General features: G+C 42.5%; 2 protein-coding genes across 8 annotated transcripts in view; one reads left to right on the forward strand and one right to left on the reverse strand.

The window, feature by feature from the left end:
- Positions 1-5,132, reverse strand: part of tubgcp5 (tubulin, gamma complex associated protein 5) — a 13,294-nt gene extending 8,162 nt beyond the window's left edge. Inside the window, exons 1-10 of one of the 2 annotated variants that reach the window (XM_027157502.2) lie at positions 4,865-5,132; positions 4,674-4,727; positions 3,974-4,082; positions 3,779-3,875; positions 3,620-3,699; positions 3,343-3,478; positions 3,159-3,276; positions 2,779-2,868; positions 2,589-2,682; positions 1,544-1,802 (exon numbers count right to left, since the gene is read on the reverse strand). In XM_027157502.2, the coding sequence (XP_027013303.2) occupies positions 1,544-1,802; positions 2,589-2,682; positions 2,779-2,868; positions 3,159-3,276; positions 3,343-3,478; positions 3,620-3,699; positions 3,779-3,875; positions 3,974-4,082; positions 4,674-4,727; positions 4,865-5,010 (1,183 nt within the window). In that variant the 5' untranslated portion in view covers positions 5,011-5,132. The remainder of the gene's footprint in view (positions 1-1,543; positions 1,803-2,588; positions 2,683-2,778; positions 2,869-3,158; positions 3,277-3,342; positions 3,479-3,619; positions 3,700-3,778; positions 3,876-3,973; positions 4,083-4,673; positions 4,728-4,864) is intronic. The other variant, XM_027157501.2, reaches the window with a different exon arrangement.
- Positions 5,133-8,076: 2,944 nt separating this feature from the next.
- chst7 (carbohydrate (N-acetylglucosamine 6-O) sulfotransferase 7) overlaps positions 8,077-20,000 on the forward strand; it is a 34,190-nt gene continuing 22,266 nt past the window's right edge. The window contains exons 1-3 of one of the 6 annotated variants that reach the window (XR_007140562.1): positions 8,077-9,482; positions 10,561-10,798; positions 12,984-14,717. Coding sequence is in view for 4 of the 6 variants with exons in the window: in XM_027157447.2 (XP_027013248.1) it covers positions 8,215-9,471 (1,257 nt within the window). In the remaining 2 variants the exon portion in view is untranslated. The other 5 variants (XR_007140563.1, XM_027157447.2, XM_047813529.1 and 2 more) reach the window with 5 other exon arrangements.

The following is a 20,000-nucleotide window of genomic DNA, read 5'->3' on the forward strand; positions in this document are numbered from 1 at the left end:
TATGTGGTCTGATGTAAATGGGACAGTTTTAACACATCAGATAGCTATGGGATCAGAGACGACACACGAAGTGACCGGGTGTAAAGTGTGTCTGTGTGACCTGGTGTACACAGTGCAGGACAAGACAGTGCAGGACAAAAGACAGTGTAGACAAATAATACAAGACAATACAGAAAAGCAGCGCTGACCAGCGTAAATACTGTATGTTCTATATTGCGTGTGCAGGAACACTGGAATGAACACATTAGTATTATAGCAGCAGGTCCCTGAGGTAATGTAAAGCAAACGGCTGAAATGTGAGACATCATGTGCAAAGAGCAAAAACAGTGTGTAAACAGTTTGATAGGATGTATAATGGAAGTGTGTGTGTGTGTGTGTGTGTGTGTGTGTGTGTGTGTGTGTGTGTGTGTGTGTGTGTGTGTGTGTCTGTGTGTCTGTGTGTGTGTGTGTGTTGTGTTCAGTACAGTTCAGTTATTAAGGAGTCTGATGGCTTGTGGGAAGAAACTGTTACACAGTCTGGTCGTGAGGCCCGAATGCTTCTGTACCTTTTTCCAGATGGCAGGAGGGTGAAGAGTGTGTGAGGGGTGAAGAGTGTGTGTGTGTGAGGGGTGTGTGGGGTGAAGAGTGTGTGTGAGGGATGTGTGAGTGTAGTGTGTGTGTGAGGGGTGTGTGGGGTGAAGAGTGTGTGTGAGGGGTGAAGAGTGTGTGTGAGGGGTGTGTGAGGGTAGAGTGTGTGTGTGAGGGGTGAAGAGTGTGTATGAGGGTTCTGTGGGGTGAAGAGTGTGTGTGTGAGGAGTGTTAGGGGTGAACAGCGTGTGTGAGGGGTGTATGTGGGGTGAAGAGTTTGTGTGAGGAATGTGTGAGGGTAGTGTGTGTGAGGGGTGTGTAGGGTGAAGAGTGTGTGTGAGGGATGTGTAGGGTGAAGAGTGTGTGTGAGGGATGTGTAGGGTGAAGAGTGTGTGTGAGGGATGTGTGAGGGTAGAGTGTGTTTGAGGGATGTGTGGGGTGAAGAGTGTGTGTGTGAGGGGTGTAGGTCTGTGCAGTCCATACAGTTGGCGTGTGTGTTGGTGTGTGTGTGTGTTGGTGTGTGTGTGTTGTGTGTGTGTGTGTGTTGGTGTGTGTGTGTTGGTGTGTGTGTGTGTGTGTTGGTGTGTGTGTGTGTGTGTTGGTGTGTGTGTGTGTTGGTGTGTGTGTGTGTGTTGGTGTGTGTGTGTGTGTTGGTGTGTGTGTGTGTGTTGGTGTGTGTGTGTGTGTGTGTTGGTGTGTGTGTGTGTGTTGGTGTGTGTGTGTGTGTGTTGGTGTGTGTGTGTGTGTTGGTGTGTGTGTGTTGGTGTGTGTGTGTGTGTGTGTTGGTGTGTGTGTGTGTGTGTTGGTGTGTGTGTGTGTGTGTTGTGCTCAGTACAGTTCTGTTCAGTTATTAAGGAGTTTCAACACATTTCTCATCACCGACGTTACATCACATCACGCTGCCAAACGTTATTAAAAAACAAGCGGAATAAAAAACCCTGACGCCATGTAAATATCAGCCGGTCTTTAAACTCACCTTTACTGATGATGTCTCTCTCGATAGCCGCGAGCTCCTCCTTAAAGCTGCTGAAGTACTTGTACAGCGCCCACACAAACGCCTGGTAGGTCCTGAATGGAGGCTCTGAGCTCTTCTTGGAGGACGAAGAGGAGGAAGTGCCGAGGCCCGGAGGACACGGCTCTGTGCCGTGACCGCTCACTTCATCTATGAACTTCTGAAGACGGAACACCGCCTGGCCGTACGCCGCGACGTGCTCCAGGACGGAGCGCAAGCAGTCCTGCAATTCACAAGAGTGACAAAGATATTATAAGGTGGTGCGTTGGGCTATGAGCTCCATTGGGCTGTGAGCTTATACACAACCATTCATTCATCTTCTACCGCTTATCCGAACTTCTCGGGTCACGGGGAGCCTGTGCTCAGGCGTCATCGGGCATCGAGGCAGGATACACCCTGGACGGAGTGCCAACCCATCACAGGGCACACACACACTCTCATTCACTCACACACTCACACACTACGGACAATTTTCCAGAGATGCCAATCAACCTACCATGCATGTCTTTGGACCGGGGGAGGAAACCGGAGTACCCGGAGGAAACATGCAAACTCCACACACACAAGGCGGAGGCGGGAATCGAACCCCCGACCCTGGAGGTGTGAGGCGAACGTGCTAATACCTTATTGTAGGTGTACCTAATAATCTGTCACTCTGTGGACACGTGGAAAAAACAAGCAATGAAGCTGCTTTTAGTGTTTGTGCTCTCGGTAACTCCAGAATTTTGTACAGAACAAAATATTATTTACTTTATTTTAATGTGTTTCTGTAGCAGACAGTTGCTGCCCTTAACAAGACAAGCAGCATTTTATTAATCTTTTATTTATAAGCAATAATATTCTACATAAGTAAAGTTTAATGTTTATTATATTAACCTGACCTACAGTTGTTTTTTTTTTCCGATTCTTTATAAAACTAAAAAAAATAATAGTACTTAAAAATAAATAAATAAAATGAAATCCATACAAACACGTAAATAAATCAGGCTGAAGCCGTGTCGTTGCTCACGTTGGTTAAGTGCGTGACCGCTACGTCGTTCCTCACGCCGATTTTTCCGTCATGGTGCTGAAATATAAAAAGCCTCTTCACACCTGATAAAAGCCTGAGAATGTAAAGAGAAACAGACTCGATTCGGTTATGTGTTAAAGATATGAATTAAAAAAAAAGCTAAAGGAGCTAAACTGAGCTCTGTCATTACCACAGAGTCTCTCGGATCACTTGTGTTTCAGTGACGAAGGTTTTCTCCTCGGGCAGATAGAGCGGGTCCGTGTTGTAGAGATGCTGATCCCTGCACACGGACAACAAACATCCAGAGCTCACTCATATGCATCGCTGATCATTACTATTCATTACTAATGCTCATTAATATTCATCGCTCCGCAGTGCAGCTGAAAACCACAGGTTCGTTTGAAAACGCTCGTTCTGGCGTATCAGTGTTTCTATGGTAACAGCTCCTGATAAAACTTTTACCGTAACACTAAATGGATAGAAATGTTATGTTTCAGTCGTCATTGATAAAATGTTGGAATACAGGAGTAATGGTAGATGGCTGTAGGTAGTTAGGAGGCTTCTTCTCACCAGACGTTCAGCAGGTTGGAGTGCAGGTGGAGGCTGTGAGGGAAGCGTGACGAGTGAGGAACCCAGTACGGCGTCACCACGTGCCGCTCCAGCCACGCCCTGGAGTCCGGTTGTCCCACTGTAACACACACGTTTTCAGCGTCCTGATGCACTCTGCTGTGTTTCACTGAACCAGTGCTCTTACCTGCCCAGGTGACCTGCACCATCTTTTCGTGCTGCTGCTGATCTTCCTGCGGCGTTTTGTCCACCTGGATCCCAGAATCCTCTCTGCTGATGGGCTGCTGACTCTCTTCCTCCTCGCTCTCGTCTTCGGACCACTCCTGAATAAAATAATACTTTACGCTCGTGAGCTCCAGCACTGACAATCTGTTACGCGACTTTTCTTCATGGGTAATAAATTAAAGTCATGGTCTGGATTAACGCACACACACATAATACAACCCAGGACTCAGCTTACTCACCGGAGTGTCTGGAAACGGCCCTGTGTCCACATCTTCTCCTTCCATTAGATACTTCGCCCAGTCGATCTTGTCCTCTTTCTCTGTAGGGAGACAAACGTCATCAACGTTCATGTCATTAATTAAGAGTTACGAGCGAGGCATTAAAGACCGTGAACTCACCCGCTTCTCTCAGCCGAGGACGCTCGGTGTAGCTCGTGTTGGACGGAGAATCGGATAAAAGGAGCAACAAGAACAAAATACTGTGATGAACGTCAGTCTAGAAGAGACGGAGAAGGAGAGTAAAGAGAAAAGGTAAGGTGCTTGTGTACGGACGCACGCGCTGATTCAGTCGAGACGAGAGGCTCAGGATCTCACCATGCAGCCCTCAGTGTGAGGGAGAGGAGAACTCAGGAACTCGCTGGTTAATCTCATCCAGCTCTCAGCTTTACACACGTCAGAGTGTATCATCAGCTTCTCATAAACCCTGTAATGAATCAACACTTCACCATCTTCATCTCAACTGATAAAACACTAATGATCTCATTCACACCACAGTGCTGCTGAACCCTGGCTTCTGATTGGTCATTCACACCACAGTGCTGCTGAACCCTGGCTTCTGATTGGTCATTCACACCACAGTGCTGCTGAACCCTGGCTTCTGATTGGTCATTCACACCACAGTGCTGCTGAACCCTGGCTTCTGATTGGTCATTCACACCACAGTGCTGCTGAACCCTGGCTTCTGATTGGTCATTCACACCACAGTGCTGCTGAACCCTGGCTTCTGATTGGTCATTCACACCACAGTGCTGCTGAACCCTGGCTTCTGATTGGTCAGGATGTTCAGTTCTCTTCACGTGTGGAAATAAACGTGTGATAACCTAATTTTTATGGTGTCACTCTGTCACTGTGGGGAAAACGCAGGACTCTGACATCACTGGCTGGTTTTACTCTATAACCTCACATCCTTACTTTAGTTTCCTACTTTATATCATTATAACACTGTTATAACACTTCACTTTCCTCTGCAAAACAAACTCAGTAATATACAAAGTGTTTACAGCTGAATTCTCACCCTTTTATGGAGCGCTGCACTTTGTGACTGCTGACGTCCAGGAACCGGTGAAACCTGTGAAATAAAAGCAGAAAAGTTGAAACATTTCTCATTTTTCAACAAGAAACCACAAGGGTGTACAAACTTTTGCACTCAGCTTTTATAAGAAACATTTACAGATAAAAACACACTTCTCTTACTCAAAGACTCACCTGAAATTGGACCAGGCAAATTTGAGAGCCATCTGAAAGTTCTGGTCCTCTTCATTCTCCTCCTCCTCCCCAATCCCAGTCAGGTGCACAATGAGCTTCTTCACCTCCTGCTCCAGATCCTTCTCATGTTGTGTCCAATGCGCCATCCTGTGTGTGTATATGAGTGTGTGTGTGTGTGTGTGTGTGTGTGTGTGTACGTGTATGAGAATGTGTGTCTGTGTGTGAGTGTATGAGAGTGTGTGAGAGTGTGTATGTATGAGGGTGTGAGAGTGTATGTGTGTGAGTGTGTCTATGAATGTGTGTATGTGTATGAGGGTGTGGGTGTGAGTATGAGAGAGAGAGAGAGAGAGAGAGAGAGAGAGAGAGAGAGAGAGAGAGAGAGAGAGAGAGAGAGTGTGTGTGTGTGTGTGTGTGTGTGTGTGTGTGTGTGTGTGTGTGTGTGTGTGTGTGTGTGTGTGTTCACCTGTCACTGACACACACACCTGCCGCAGCTACACATGCTAATCTGTTAGCAAACATGCTAAACTCGCGACTGTTAAACATAACCTTAGCTTTTATTCAGCTCTTAATCTCTTACATTAAACCCCGCGCCGTATTTAACGCGTCTGAGACTTTAAATAGTCTGTTTTTGTCCTGCACTTTGTTTATAAAGCAGCTACATGGAAGTATAAACAACTTCTGTCTTTTGTGGTGAAACTCCAAGACGTTACAGCGCATTTGCGCCCTCTAGGGGAAAGGCGGTTTTATTAACTGCTCTTTATTGCCCCCTGTAGTGTGGGAGGGTTTAGTCTTTGTGTTCATATATTAGCTTTTGGGGGTTTTTTTTATGTTTAATTTTATTTATCATTTTAATTTTCCTTATTTGGTACATTCTTGTTTTATTGTAAATTCTATTTTATACAAAGACAAAACATTTCACTGCATGTCTTATATGGTTGTGAAGGTTAAGGATAAAATATTAAATGAATATTAAAATGCTATAATTTCACTTTATCCTGTGTCCTGTATTAAGTCAAGAGACAAGAGACAAAGTTTCTCCAGGATCAGGGTGCTATATAGAACAAAGACAGCGCTATAAGGACTTAGTAAGTTAATCCTAGATACATAAATGTGTGTCTGTGTGACCTGGTGTACACAGTGCAGGACAAGACAGACATGACAGTGCAGGACAAAAGACAGTGCAGACAAAAAATACAAGACAATACAGAAAAGCAGCGCTGACCAGCGTAAATACTGTATGTTCAATATTGCGTGTGCAGGAACACTGGAATGAACACATTAGTATTATAGAAGCAGGTCCCTGAGGTAATGTAAAGTACTGTGCAAAACAGCAAACGGCTGAAATGTGAGACATCGTGTACAAAGAGCAAAAACAGTGTGTAAACAGTTTGATGGATGTAAACAGCATGTAAACATTTTGATGGATGTATAATGGAAGTGTGTGTGTTTAGTGTAGGTCTGTGCAGTCCATACACATGATGTGCACGTGTGTGTGTTGTGTTCAGTACAGTACAGTTCAGTTATTAAAGAGTCTGATGGCTTGTGGGAAGAAACTGTTACACAGTCTGGTCGTGAGGCCCGAATGCTTCGGTACCTTTTTTCAAGACGGCAGGAAGGTGAAGAGTGTGTGAGGGGTGTGTGTGGTGAAGAGTGTGTGGGCGTGAGGGGTGTGTGGGGTGAAGAGTGTGTGAGGGTGAGGGGTGTGTGGGGTGAAGAGTGTGTGAGGTGTGTTAGGGGTGAATAGTGTGTGTGAGGGGTGTGTGGGGGGTGAAGAATCTGTGTGAGGGGTGTGTGTGTGTGTGGTGAAGTGTGTGTGTTGACTTTGCGGATGCAGCGTGTGGTGTAAGTGTCCATGATCTCAGCTGTCCTCACTATCCGCTCTGGGTCTTGCGATCTGAGATCGTACAGTTCCCAAACCAGACAGTGATGCAGCTGCTCAGAATGCTCTCAATGGTCCCTCTGTAGAACATGGTCAGGATGGGGGGGGGGGGTGTGCCTTTCTCAGCCTTTGTAAGAAGTAGAGACGCTGCTGGGCTTTCTTGGTGATGGAGCTGGTGTTGAGTGACCAGGTGAGGTTCTCCGCTAGATGAACACTAAGAAATTTGGTGCTCTTGACGATCTCTACAGATGATCTGTCGATGTTCAGTGTAGAGTGGTCGCTCTGTGCTCTCCTGAAGTCAACAAACATCTCTTTAGTTTTATCACCATTCAGAGACAGGGGCTCCAGTGTTCAGTGTGGTGGTGCTGGAGATGATGTTCCCGATCCGGACTGACTGAGGTCTCCCTGTCAGATAGTCCAGCATCCAGGAGCAGAGGGAGGTGTTTAGTCCCAGCATGCTCAGCTTCTCAATCATGTGCTGAAGGATGATTGTATTGAATGCTGAACCAAAGTCTATGTAGGATACAGCATTCATACATAAGTGTCTTTAATGTCCAGGTGGGTGAGGGCTAAATGAAGGGCCGTGGCAATGGCATCGTCCGTGGAGCGGTTTGGACGACACGCGGACTGTAGGGGGTCCAGTGAGGGTGGTAACTGGGTCTTGATTTTCCTCATGATGAGCTTTTCGAAGTACTTAATTACAATGGATGTGAGTGCGACAGGACGATAATCATTGAGGCAGGAAACTGTAGACTTCTTTGGCACTTCTTTTGAAGCTGTCTTGTAGTTCGTGATCGCCTGTATGCGATGCTACAGTCGTGGCCTAATGGTTAGAGAGTCTGACTCGTAACCCGAAGGTTGTGGGTTTGAGTCTCGGGCCGGCCACAATTGAGGTGCCCTTGAGCAAGGCACCGAACCCCCTAACTGCTCCCCGGGTGCCGCAGCATAAATGGCTGCCCACTGCTCCGGGTGTGTGTTCACGGTGTGTGTGTTCACTGCTGTGTGTGTGCACTTTGGATGGGTTAAATGCAGAGAACAAATTCTGAGTATGGGTCACCGTACTTAGCCGTATGTCACTTCACATTCACATTTTATAAAGGCTTTATAAAGGCTTTATAAACCTTATAAAGGTTTCCTCCAGGAAACTGCATAATTTTTATTTAAATTAATACAGTGTAATTATTATCATAATTTAATTCTAAGGCAAATTTAATTACAATTAAACTTCTGGCGTTTTTTTATTTCACCGTCAGGGGGCGTAGTCATGATGAAGTTTTTTGTTTATAGGCGTGGTTTCTTTACACGTTTCCACGCCCCCAGATCTCTCCAGCTCTTGGGGCAGATGGTGTTGGTGTAGAGGAGCTAAAGGAAGAAGAGAGTAAAGGAGAGGAGAGGCAGATTAAAGGAGAGACAGAGAAAAGGAGAGACAGAGTAAAGGAGAGGAGAGACAGCGCTGGGGATCGCGGAGGAAATGAAACGGCGTCTGCAGAAGAAGTATCTCCTCCTGATCCTCGGCTATTCCGTGGTTCTGCTCCTCATCCCGTACGTGTTGGACCTTCACAGTAAATCTGCTCAGGTGCGTCATGGAGCTCCGGAGCCGCGCCGGCAGCAGCAGCAGCGGTGTCCGGACCTGGAGAAGAGCTTGACGCTGTGGAACTCCAGCGAGTCCGCGGAGGACAGCGGAGCAAACAGGAACCGCACCAAAACGCACATCTATCTCCACGCGACATGGAGGACGGGATCGTCTTTCCTGGGGGAGCTGTTTAACCAGCACCCGGATGTGTTCTACCTGTACGAGCCGATGTGGAACATGTGGCAGGCGCTGTATCCGGGGGACGCGGGGAGTCTGCAGGGCGCAGTGCGGGACATGATGAACTCTCTGTTCCGCTGCGACTTCTCTGTGCTCAGGCTGTACGCGGGCACCGCCAACATCAGCACCTCGTTCATTTTCGGCTGGAAGACTAACAAGGTGATCTGCTCTCAGCCTCTGTGCGCGGCGTACAAAAAGTCCCAGGTGGGACTGGTGCAAGGAGACGAGTGCGCCAAGTGCGCGCCCAGAGACATCCGAGAGCTGGAGAGGGAGTGCAAGAAATATCCCGTGGTGGTTATTAAGGATGTTAGAGTGTTAGACCTGGGAGTGCTGGTGCCCCTGGTGCGAGATCCTACACTCAATTTGCAGATCATTCAGCTCTTCAGGGATCCCCGAGCCGTACACAACTCCAGGCTCAAGTCCAAGCAGGCACTGGTGCGAGAAAGCATCCAGGTTCTCCGGAGCAAGAAGCAGAGTGACAAATACAAGCGCCTGCTCTCACCTGGGAACCGTGTGAACCGCGCCGAGAGCTATGTAGCCGGTGCCATGGAGCTGATCTGTGACTACTGGCTCGGGGATATGCTCCTGGTGAACGGCGCACCTCCGTGGCTTAAGCGCAACTACCTGCAGATCCGCTATGAGGACCTAGTGCTTCATCCCATCAACGAGCTGCACCGACTTTACCGCTTCGCCAACCTGAGCACGTCTCCAGAGCTGGAGAGGTTTGTGATGAACATGACGCGAGGGCAGGGATACTCTTCAGACCGGCCCTTCCTCATCTCAGCGAGGGACGCCAAGGAAGCCATATTTGCCTGGAGAGAGAGGCTGAGTGTGGATCAGGTGGGGCAGGTGGAGGCTTCCTGCAGCGAGGTGATGCGCCACCTGGGATACGAGAAGAGGAACCTGGAGCAGAAGTAAGAGAGCGTACAGTAAGTACATTAAGCTTAATTCTGTTCAAACAAGTTTACAAACAAGTTAATTCCCAATCCTAGTTTTAGCAGCTGTGAACATCCTTTTTAAATCCTCTCTTTTCTTTCTCTCACTTTTAAAGTTAAGAAAGGAGACAATGGAAAGTCCTCCTGGAAATGTTCAGTGAACATCTTCATACTTCCGGAACGTATCATCGTATCAGCGATAAAAAAAAAACGTATATCGTACGACACGTTATAACAGAAACCTGCGCTAGTCTCAGAAATACTGTCATAGAGAAGAGAACTAATCAACACCTTCATTGAGTCATTGAGTTATGGTTTCTATAGTAACGGTGGACATTCCACATAGCGGATTGCGTGTAATGACGGATGCAGTGTCGTTTTCTGTAAACAGGTGTATTGTTCTGTAGTCCTTCCACAACATCCATTATAACTCTAAATGGATAAAAAGTACGACCTTCTTATGACACACTTCTGACCTCGTCGTCGTACCGACGGTGAGGTCTCTGAGAGAAGTGAGACGGTTTGTGACTGTAACGCCGTTCTGTAACAGCGTGACACGTTTATATGAGCGGTTTATTCCTTACACATTTAAATCTAAACCACTTTGTCAGCATGCAGACATTAAGCTGAAAAGCGCAGGTAGGCCCGAGGTGACAGCGAGAGGAAAAGACTCTCATAGAGAGAACAAAGGAGTAAAAAGTAAAAGGAGCTCGAGGCGTAATATAAAAGAAAGCATATCCTGTGTCAGAGAGGCGTTTAAAAAGAAAACAAGACTTCTTTATCACCATCACGTCAGATCATTGATTACACACCAAAAAGATTTCTCCTAGACTTCAGTTAGGGTTAAAAGTAGAGAAGAAGTGGATCTGTGATCTAAAGAAGGAGTTTATTCGGTTTACTGCAGTTTTCCTGACATTATGCAGAATAATAATGTGACGGATCTGTTTCCAGTTGTGTAACTCGCTCGTCTGTGGCTGCTTTTGTCACCAAAACCACATGAACAGAATGTTCTGTGGCTTCACACTACTTATGTGTAACGTCTCTCCTTCTCTGTTCCTCTGCGATCTTACAGGATTCAGAATAACACCCTGAAATATAAATAAAAAATCTAAACACGCTCCAACGTCTCTGAAGATACAAGCAATAAAACTAAAAAGGCTCTGGCCCAGATGTGCCATTTACATCTGTATACAGAGCCGTGACCCAGCTGTGAAATGTGACAGAGTGACGTGACGTCTGTCACAGCAGGACGCGAGAGTCGGCGGTAAAGCTGGCAGGAGTGTAACCGCTTCTCTCACCCCGTCTCCATGGTAATGACTCTTTCTCAAGGACGCGCCACGTAAACCTTTTACACACCGCACGTGTCGGTATTTCATATATGCAAATAACTCTTCCAGTGGATCGCAGGAGATCTCAGCATCACCTTTACTCTTGTTCTGAAATGATGAGAGGAGGAAAACGCTGATCTGGCATTTTATCATGATTTATTTCAGATTCCTTCCAGAAAAAGAAACGTACCCGAGTGCATTAGGTGCTGAGAAAAAAAAATAGCTCATCGTAACCGTGACAACAGGCCTATCTAGTCTTAACTAACTGTCTAACCTAGTTTACATGGAGACCTGCTTGTAAGTCCAGCATCACAGGGACAATATAAATGTACAGTCCTCTGAGTTTATACATCATGAAGAAAAAATTCTCCTCTTAGGAATTTTGTACTGTTCGGATGAGGGACTAAATGGTGACGAGTAATTCCAGGGAATTTTGGTTTTCACTGTGGATTTGAATAGAGAGAGAGAGCGAGAGAGAGCAAGAGAGAGAGAGAGAGAGAGAGAGAGAGAGAGAGAGATGCAAATTAATACATTAATGATTATGGACTGAACAGTGGCAGTGAGTCATTTAAGAGTCGACTCACAGAGATGACTCACTGAAAAGAGCTGAAATTCTCTTCACTAGTGTTTCATGGAGGGAAAAGAAACAAAAATGACGTGAAGCTGGATGTAGAAATGAACAAATGTTGAATACCAGCATGATGTTTTTTATATTTTGGGTTTGTTTTATTGCGAACAACAACAACAACAAAAAAGATTCATGAGCTCAGGCCTTTGTGGCTGATTTGTTTACATTTACAGCATTTAGCAGAACGTCTTATCCAGAGTGACTTACATTTTACAGTTTTGTTTCTTCTGCCCAAATGATTCACCACAGCTGGAAAGATACACCTGGAAATATTTTTACTTTATATATATATAAATATATATATATAAATATATAAAATAAATATATATATAAATATTTAAATATTTTTATTGTTGGACATGTTGTTGGATTAATCACTTATGAACATATGTGCAGCTGTCATAAAGATCCTATGTAGGTCTTAATGCAACCATATGAAGGTTGAAGGTTGGGGGAAGTCGTGGCCTAATGGTTAGAGAGTTTGAAACCTAACCTTAAGGTTGTGGGTTCGAGTCTCGGGCCGGCAATACCACGACTGAGGTGCCCTTGAGCAAGGCACCGAACCCCTCCAACTGCTCCCTGGGTGCTGCAGCATAAATGGCTGCCCACTGCTTCGTGTGTGTGTGTTCACGGTGTGTGTGTGTGTGTTCACTGCTGTGTGCACTTTGGATGAGTTAAATACAGAGAACAAATTCTGAGTATGGGTCACCGTACTTAGCCTTACGTCACGTCACTTTCACTTTCACTTGACTTAACACTTTACTGTATATGCATCTTACTTCAGATAGAAGACTATAATCTGTACTTTACACTTTATTTATAATTTTATTTCTTATTATATTTAGCACTTTTTCCCAAAAGCCAAAAAATGTATTTCCTCCATGTCGATGACCGGACGTCTTCCTCGCGTCTCACTCCACAGTGGTGTTAATATGAAGCTCGTATGAAAGTAGACACTCAGGACTTTAAGAATTTATAGAGTTTCATCACTATTTCTGTTTTTCTCTATAACACTAGAGGTGATCGTTTAAAAAGAAAAATGTGTAAACGTCGATATCAAACTCACTTCTGTTCTCTGAGAAGCTCCGAGTGTTTGTTCATCTAAAAAGCAGCTCAGATTTCTCTTCAACACTAAAATTCAGTGTGAGATCATCAACAGAGGAACAAACACACGTCTAAAACACACCGAAAGAACGACAGAGTCCTGACTCACTTTAGATCAGACACACAGACATGACATCATACGCTTCTTCATACTGATTGAAAAACATCCCATAATTGTATTCCTGTTCCACCAGCAGACTGGAGCACCAGTGTACTGGGAAAAAGGGTTAATGTAGTTAGTCTAATTTCTGCTTCACTCTATTGTAGAAGATTATTCTAGTCTGTATGATAAACTTTGCTTGATCTGGTGTTTGTTATTATCTGGTGTTCCAGCGCAGCAGGATCGTCTTGGTGAGTCATTATATGAGCTCATAGGCACTAAACGATTGTGTGTGTGTGTGTGTGTGTGTGTGTATGTGTGTGTGTTTGCTTCAGAAGCCTAAAGAGAGGAACGAGGAGAGTGAGAAAAGAGACCAGGCCAAAGTGAAGCTACAGTGAGAGACAGGAACACTGTCCTTCACCGATCTGTGGAGGATTGACACTAGGAACAGTTCCAGTCTAAGAGCAGAAGCTCCACAGCGGTGCCGGTCCGAGTCCGACACCAAGGAGACGAGAGGCTTCCGAGGACACTGACAATAACATGGAGGAGTTTAAACACTAACTATGACGAGTGAAGCTGAGACGCCTGGGAGGTGACCGAGCTGGCCATATGTGTGTGTTGGCTGTCGGCCATGTTTGACCAGCGACTAACGCTCCTCTTCCCGTCATCAGCTGCAGGACATAGAGCTCAGGGCTCTGGGGTTTATTCTGTGTGTGTGTGTGTGTGTGTGTGTGTGTGTGTGTGTGCGTGTTGAGCCTGTGATATGAGTGCCATTTCACACTTTAACTTTTACAAACACCAGGAATCAATGGTTGTTTACACCACATTCTTTTTAGAAACCTCCTGAAAAGACATGTTTATAAACACTTAATAATGCAGCATAAGCATTCCATTAAATTCTGTGTACGATTTGTGGCTGAGAACAAACCTCAGCACAAATATGTCGGACAATCATCTGAATGTTCCGTAACACGATACTTATGAGCAGTGTTCATAAGGTTAAGTCTCATAAGCTTACATAGACATTTACGTGGCTTCATAGAAATTCGCATCATCTGTCCTGATGATGATTCTGGCCAAAATCTACATAACACTGTTAGAACAGAATTATTACGGTCATATGTATTTGTATAAATGTTATAAGTAGAAACATTACAGAGTGACTCAGAACATACAGTAAATAGCCCTGTCACGACATGTCGTAGGCGCTCATGAAATACTGTGAGCAAAAATAAAACTCTGCTTAAAAGGCTAGAAAAAATTTACCTAAATGTGTCATGGTCATAGGTATTCATAAAGATGTTATAAGCAGAAATATGAAAATTAACTTTTAATTAATTAAAGTATAATTAAAGAGTCAGAGTCATGTTATGATGCTGTCATAGGTGTTCATAAACTTAAAGACAGTATGTGAATATTTACTTAAGGGCCAGAGAACAAAAATACACAGGACTGTTATAATGGTGTTGTGACATGAGCATAGGAGTTCACAAAAGGCTTATAAGCAAAACTTATCCTAGCACCGTCATAACAGTGTCATGAAGTGGACAAAGGTGGTCGTAAAGGCAATACTTTGTAAATAAATAAATAAATAAATACATTTAATTAAAATATATATAGAAAAAAGCTCTAATTCATGATCATAGGCAGTGATGGAAATGTTATAAAGCAAATTATGAGAGATTGATAAAATCTATAGCTGTGTTATTACATGTAACGACTTGTCATAAGTCTTCATAGTATGATCCTTGCTTTACTTAAAAAACACATAGCTACTGTATGTTATTACAGTCTAATTATGATGCTTTAGTGTCATAAGATAAGCTCATGTCACACGAAGCATGCCTTTATAAACAGCTATGTAGGTTTGTCAGCGGTCATGTAGCTTTATGAACACTGCTCTGTAAACAAGCGAGGTGTTACCGAACGTTTGAGTTACCATGGTGACAGTATTAAGAACATCTCGTATCATGAACTAACACGAACTACGTCGAGTCGAAGAACTCGCTCTGAGAAAAAAAAGTTATTTATGAAAACATTTTGTAAATAAAGAGAGTTTTTTTTGTAAACGTCGTCTCTGATTTTATTCGGTAACAAAGCAATTCCCTCCTCGTTAACATATTGCTACTGTAAACCAGTCGAATACATTGATATATGGTTCGTAATGTACACGTGTCTTTAATGCATACACTTTTTTTTAAATCATCATCAGACAGGCTGGAGTGCATTTTCACACGTTATAAGGAGTAATAAGTGACGACGCTGTCGTCTGGGTAGATAGATACATCACACACATTCAACATGGCATCCCTCGTTACGGAGTATATTCGGACGGAGACGAACACATGCGGGACGGCGGGGGACAAGCCGACAGCTACGGGAGAAGAAGAAACCTAGACATATGTACAAATCCGTCGGATCGGTCTGGACGCCTCCGGAACAACAGCTGCAGGAAGTCGGTTCGAGTCGGAGCTGGATCCAGTTCCATCCCAGAAGTCCAAAGTGCAAGTAACCATGACAGCGTCAGCTTCATCGAGACATTTCTGAAGTCAAATGTGAAATGACTGACAGCATGAGGATGAGGATGTTTTCACGGTTTGCTTTCTGGTCTGCGATCGTCCACCGATAAGGTAAGGAAACATGAAAAAAAAAAAGAAATAAAAAAAGAAGAAGAAATGAAGGTTATAGAGATGAAGCTGAGTGTGAAAAGTTACAATCTGTTTTTGTTTCCTTTCTGGAACACAGCTTTCTCCTGACATGATGTTCTAGCTTTAAACTGCTGAGAGAAGAGATGACGATCGATGTTCTTTCTCGGTTTGGATTAACGCATCAGGATGGTTGCTCAACACAAGGTGTGTTCACATGAGGAATCTCACGCAAGAGCTTCACACCGCCATCCAGCTCTTCTCCGTCAGACCACAGCCATGGAGCAGAAGGTGGTGAAGACCTGCTTCATCTGAGACATGGCGGACCGACCGACCGCGTTTGTATCTTAAGCACACGCTAAGAACACACTAACTTCTCTCTACCCTCTTCCACATACACTCGCTCACGACTGGCTACACACAGAAATATTACACTTTACATAAGGTGATCTACATAGCTCTGTCATAAGAGTATCGTAAGGCTATTATAGCTGTTCATCAACTCTTATTAACAAAATCTCAATTTTCTCAGAAACATCATCAGGATTCGAACTCGCGATCTTCTGAACGTTTTCTGTGTTAATAACAAAAGTAACAGCGCCCAATAAAATAAACCCCAAAGATTTAAGCGATGGTGTTAAGCGTTCAGTTCTGTACCATTTCTAAACAAAAGTAACACTTCGTGTTGACGACGAGAGCAAAGATAAACAAAACTTTCACTTTCCCTAAGATACAGACTATTGTACGTCATAAAGTTTCTGTTCCCATATTTTTATAAAAGAAAAAAAACAGGAACTTCATCTAAACGAAACGCAATGAAAAAATGGTATGGAAAGACACTAATAATAAAAAAATAATAATAATAATTGTCCATCAATCCAAAAACATCACAAAACTGATAATGGCTTTAATAAATGTTATTAAAATCTATTTATATCACATCCATTAAGGGGAAAGTTTCTGAACCCTGGGCGTGAGGCAGGAATAAACCCTGGACGAAATGCTGGTCCATTACTGTAATTAAGTTCATGTAAAGTCTGATTAATTTTATTCTGTAATTCCACTAGATAAATTAGCTAGCTAGGTAAATTTTTTTTAACTCGTTCTTTTAGCTAGCTATCCAGGTTTTGTATGTTTAGCTTTGTCGTAATTTTCTAATAGTTCGTTTTATAGTCATCGTTTATACACAAATCAAATTCTAATAATGACGATTACTTTATTCTTTCACGTACAGATGATTTTTTAGTATTTTGTGTTGAAATAAAGTGCGTTATAAAGATAATTAACCTAATTTTTTTATGCAATTCAATGTATATAGATATCATATATATAGTATCTATAATTTATTTATCATTTTTATATCATTTCTGAAACTTATTCAATGGTTGCTTTTGCTATATTTTCATAAAAGGCAAAAATAACGAATGAATTTACAAAAATGTTAACTTTTATAAACTTTTCAACAGATTTCTTATGTTAAGGTTTTCAGTGTAATCGTGAGGAAAGTAACAGCTCGACGTTTCTCGTTTCTATGGCGAGGGATCCGACCGTCCTGGTGTCCGATCTCCTGTGAGGGGAATCTACAGGACAAGAAGGACCGCATTCTCAGATTCAGTTCTTCGCTTATGGCTCAGATTTCTGACGTAGATGTCAAAGGAGCATTTTATTTGTTTATTTAATTAGCAGCTGCACGCACTGGCGGGTCATTCGGTGCTCAGGAGATATGATGTGGACACAGCAGTGTGACGTGAAAGCGTGAGTCATCATCACACTGGGGTGTAGGGGGCGGAGTCGCAGCTGTGCACGTCGCTCATATCTGGGGGAAACAGATGACGTGGCGTGGGAATGTTTGCTAGTGATATGAGAGGGAGACGTAAACACTGGAGTGAAGAGAGATACCGAACTAATCCTGAAGCACATGTGCTGCAGCAGGTGATGGGAAATATATACATCTCATATACAAATCACATCTCAACATCATGTGGAATGTCCAGGATCCAGGGGTGGAAAATACAGAGGAGCTGCACTTTTTTCTACTATACTTACACTTCACTAAAGCGGTGTAAACACTACCGAGTATTAATATTTACATGTTCTCTAAAAACACTTCTTCATTCTCACCCTCAATACTGGAACTGAAAGCTCTGAAACTAGTTCTGTTTTTGTCATTTAGATCATTATATTAAATTAACTTATTTTATTATTATTATTATTATTAATGTGACTTCATTTAAACTGGATTTTAAACCTAAGTGTAATGAGAATGTTCTGTACAATTCAGCAGCAGTGACAGAAAAAGTACAAGAATTTAGAGAAGCTATAAGTAACTGCAAGAGTTATTAAACCTTATAGCTAGCTGAACTTTTTGTTGATTAACTCCTTAGCTAGCTGAACTTTTTGTTGATTAACTCCTTAGCTAGCTGAACTTTTTGTTAATTAGCTCCTTAACTAGCTGAAAGTTTTTGTTAATTAGCTTCTTAGCTAGCTGAACGTTTTAATTAGCTCCTTAGCTAGCTGAATGTTTTTGTTGATTAACTCCTTAGCTAGCTGAACTTTTTTGTTAATTAGCTTCTTAGCTAGCTGAACGTTTTAATTAGCTCCTTAGCTAGCTGAAAGTTTTTGTTAATTAGCTTCTTAGCTAGCTGAACGTTTTAATTAGCTCCTTAGCTAGCTGAATGTTTTTGTTGATTAACTCCTTAGCTAGCTGAACGTTTTTGTTAATTAGCTTCTTAGCTAGCTGAACATTTTAATTAGCTCCTTAGCTAGCTGAAAGTTTTTGTTAATTAGCTTCTTAGCTAGCTGAACGTTTTAATTAGCTCCTTAGCTAGCTGAAAGTTTTTGTTAATTAGCTTCTTAGCTAGCTGAACGTTTTAATTAGCTCCTTAGCTAGCTGAATGTTTTTGTTGATTAACTCCTTAGCTAGCTGAACGTTTTTGTTAATTAGCTTCTTAGCTAGCTGAACATTTTAATTAGCTCCTTAGCTAGCTGAAAGTTTTTGTTAATTAGCTTCTTAGCTAGCTGAACGTTTTAATTAGCTCCTTAGCTAGCTGAATGTTTTTGTTGATTAACTCCTTAGCTAGCTGAACTTTTTTGTTAATTAGCTTCTTAGCTAGCTGAAAGTTTTAATTAGCTCCTTAGCTAGCTGAAAGTTTTTGTTAATTAGCTTCTTAGCTAGCTGAACGTTTTAATTAGCTCCTTAGCTAGCTGAATGTTTTTGTTGATTAACTCCTTAGCTAGCTGAACTTTTTTGTTAATTAGCTTCTTAGCTAGCTGAAAGTTTTAATTAGCTCCTTAGCTAGCTGAAAGTTTTTGTTAATTAGCTTCTTAGCTAGCTGAACGTTTTAATTAGCTCCTTAGCTAGCTGAATGTTTTTGTTGATTAACTCCTTAGCTAGCTGAACGTTTTTGTTAATTAGCTTCTTAGCTAGCTGAACATTTTAATTAGCTCCTTAGCTAGCTGAAAGTTTTTGTTAATTAGCTTCTTAGCTAGCTGAACGTTTTAATTAGCTCCTTAGCTAGCTGAATGTTTTTGTTGATTAACTCCTTAGCTAGCTGAACTTTTTTGTTAATTAGCTTCTTAGCTAGCTGAAAGTTTTAATTAGCTCCTTAGCTAGCTGAAAGTTTTTGTTAATTAGCTTCTTAGCTAGCTGAACGTTTTAATTAGCTACTTAGCTAGCTGAATGTTTTTGTTGATTAACTCCTTAGCTAGCTGAACTTTTTTGTTAATTAGCTTCTTAGCTAGCTGAAAGTTTTAATTAGCTCCTTAGCTAGCTGAAAGTTTTTGTTAATTAGCTTCTTAGCTAGCTGAACGTTTTAATTAGCTCCTTAGCTAGCTGAATGTTTTTGTTGATTAACTCCTTAGCTAGCTGAACTTTTTTGTTAATTAGCTTCTTAGCTAGCTGAAAGTTTTAATTAGCTCCTTAGCTAGCTGAAAGTTTTTGTTAATTAGCTTCTTAGCTAGCTGAACGTTTTAATTAGCTCCTTAGCTAGCTGAATGTTTTTGTTGATTAACTCCTTACCTAGCTGAACTTTTTTGTTAATTAGCTTCTTAGCTAGCTGAACGTTTTAATTAGCTCCTTAGCTAGCTGAACTTTTTTGTTAATTAGCTTCTTAGCTAGCTGAACTTTTTTGTTAATTAGCTTCTTAGCTAGCTGAACGTTTTTGTTAATTAACTCCTTAGCTAGCTGAACTTTTTTGTTAATTAGCTTCTTAGCTAGCTGAACGTTTTAATTAGCTCCTTAGCTAGCTGAACGTTTTTGTTAATTAGCTTCTTAGCTAGCTGAACGTTTTAATTAGCTCCTTAGCTAGCTGAATGTTTTTGTTGATTAACTCCTTAGCTAGCTGAACGTTTTTGTTAATTAGCTCCTTTTCTTTTTAAACACCAAATATTTGAGCGCCTTTAAATGTCGCCTCCAAACTTCTACTTTGACTTAAGTACACTTTCTCTGAACTTTTCCCACCCCTGATCTCAGTCTTGTGACGTTTGATGTCAGCAGCATCTCTCTGGTCAGCTGTGTGCTGGATGAATGTCTCGGCGTGCAGCTCAGAAATTCTCCAGCTTTACATGTTCACCTCCAGACTCAGAGAGCAGACAAACATGTGAATACTGAACAGAGAAGCAGGGAATGAAAGCAGGTCACGCTGAACGAAGCCTACAGAAAGATGTCTGAAATTCTTCTTCCAAAGAAAATGTGCGTGAATGTGTATG

Source organism: Tachysurus fulvidraco, chromosome 5 (genome assembly GCF_022655615.1).
Source record: "Tachysurus fulvidraco isolate hzauxx_2018 chromosome 5, HZAU_PFXX_2.0, whole genome shotgun sequence".
Lineage (NCBI taxonomy): Eukaryota > Metazoa > Chordata > Actinopteri > Siluriformes > Bagridae > Tachysurus > Tachysurus fulvidraco.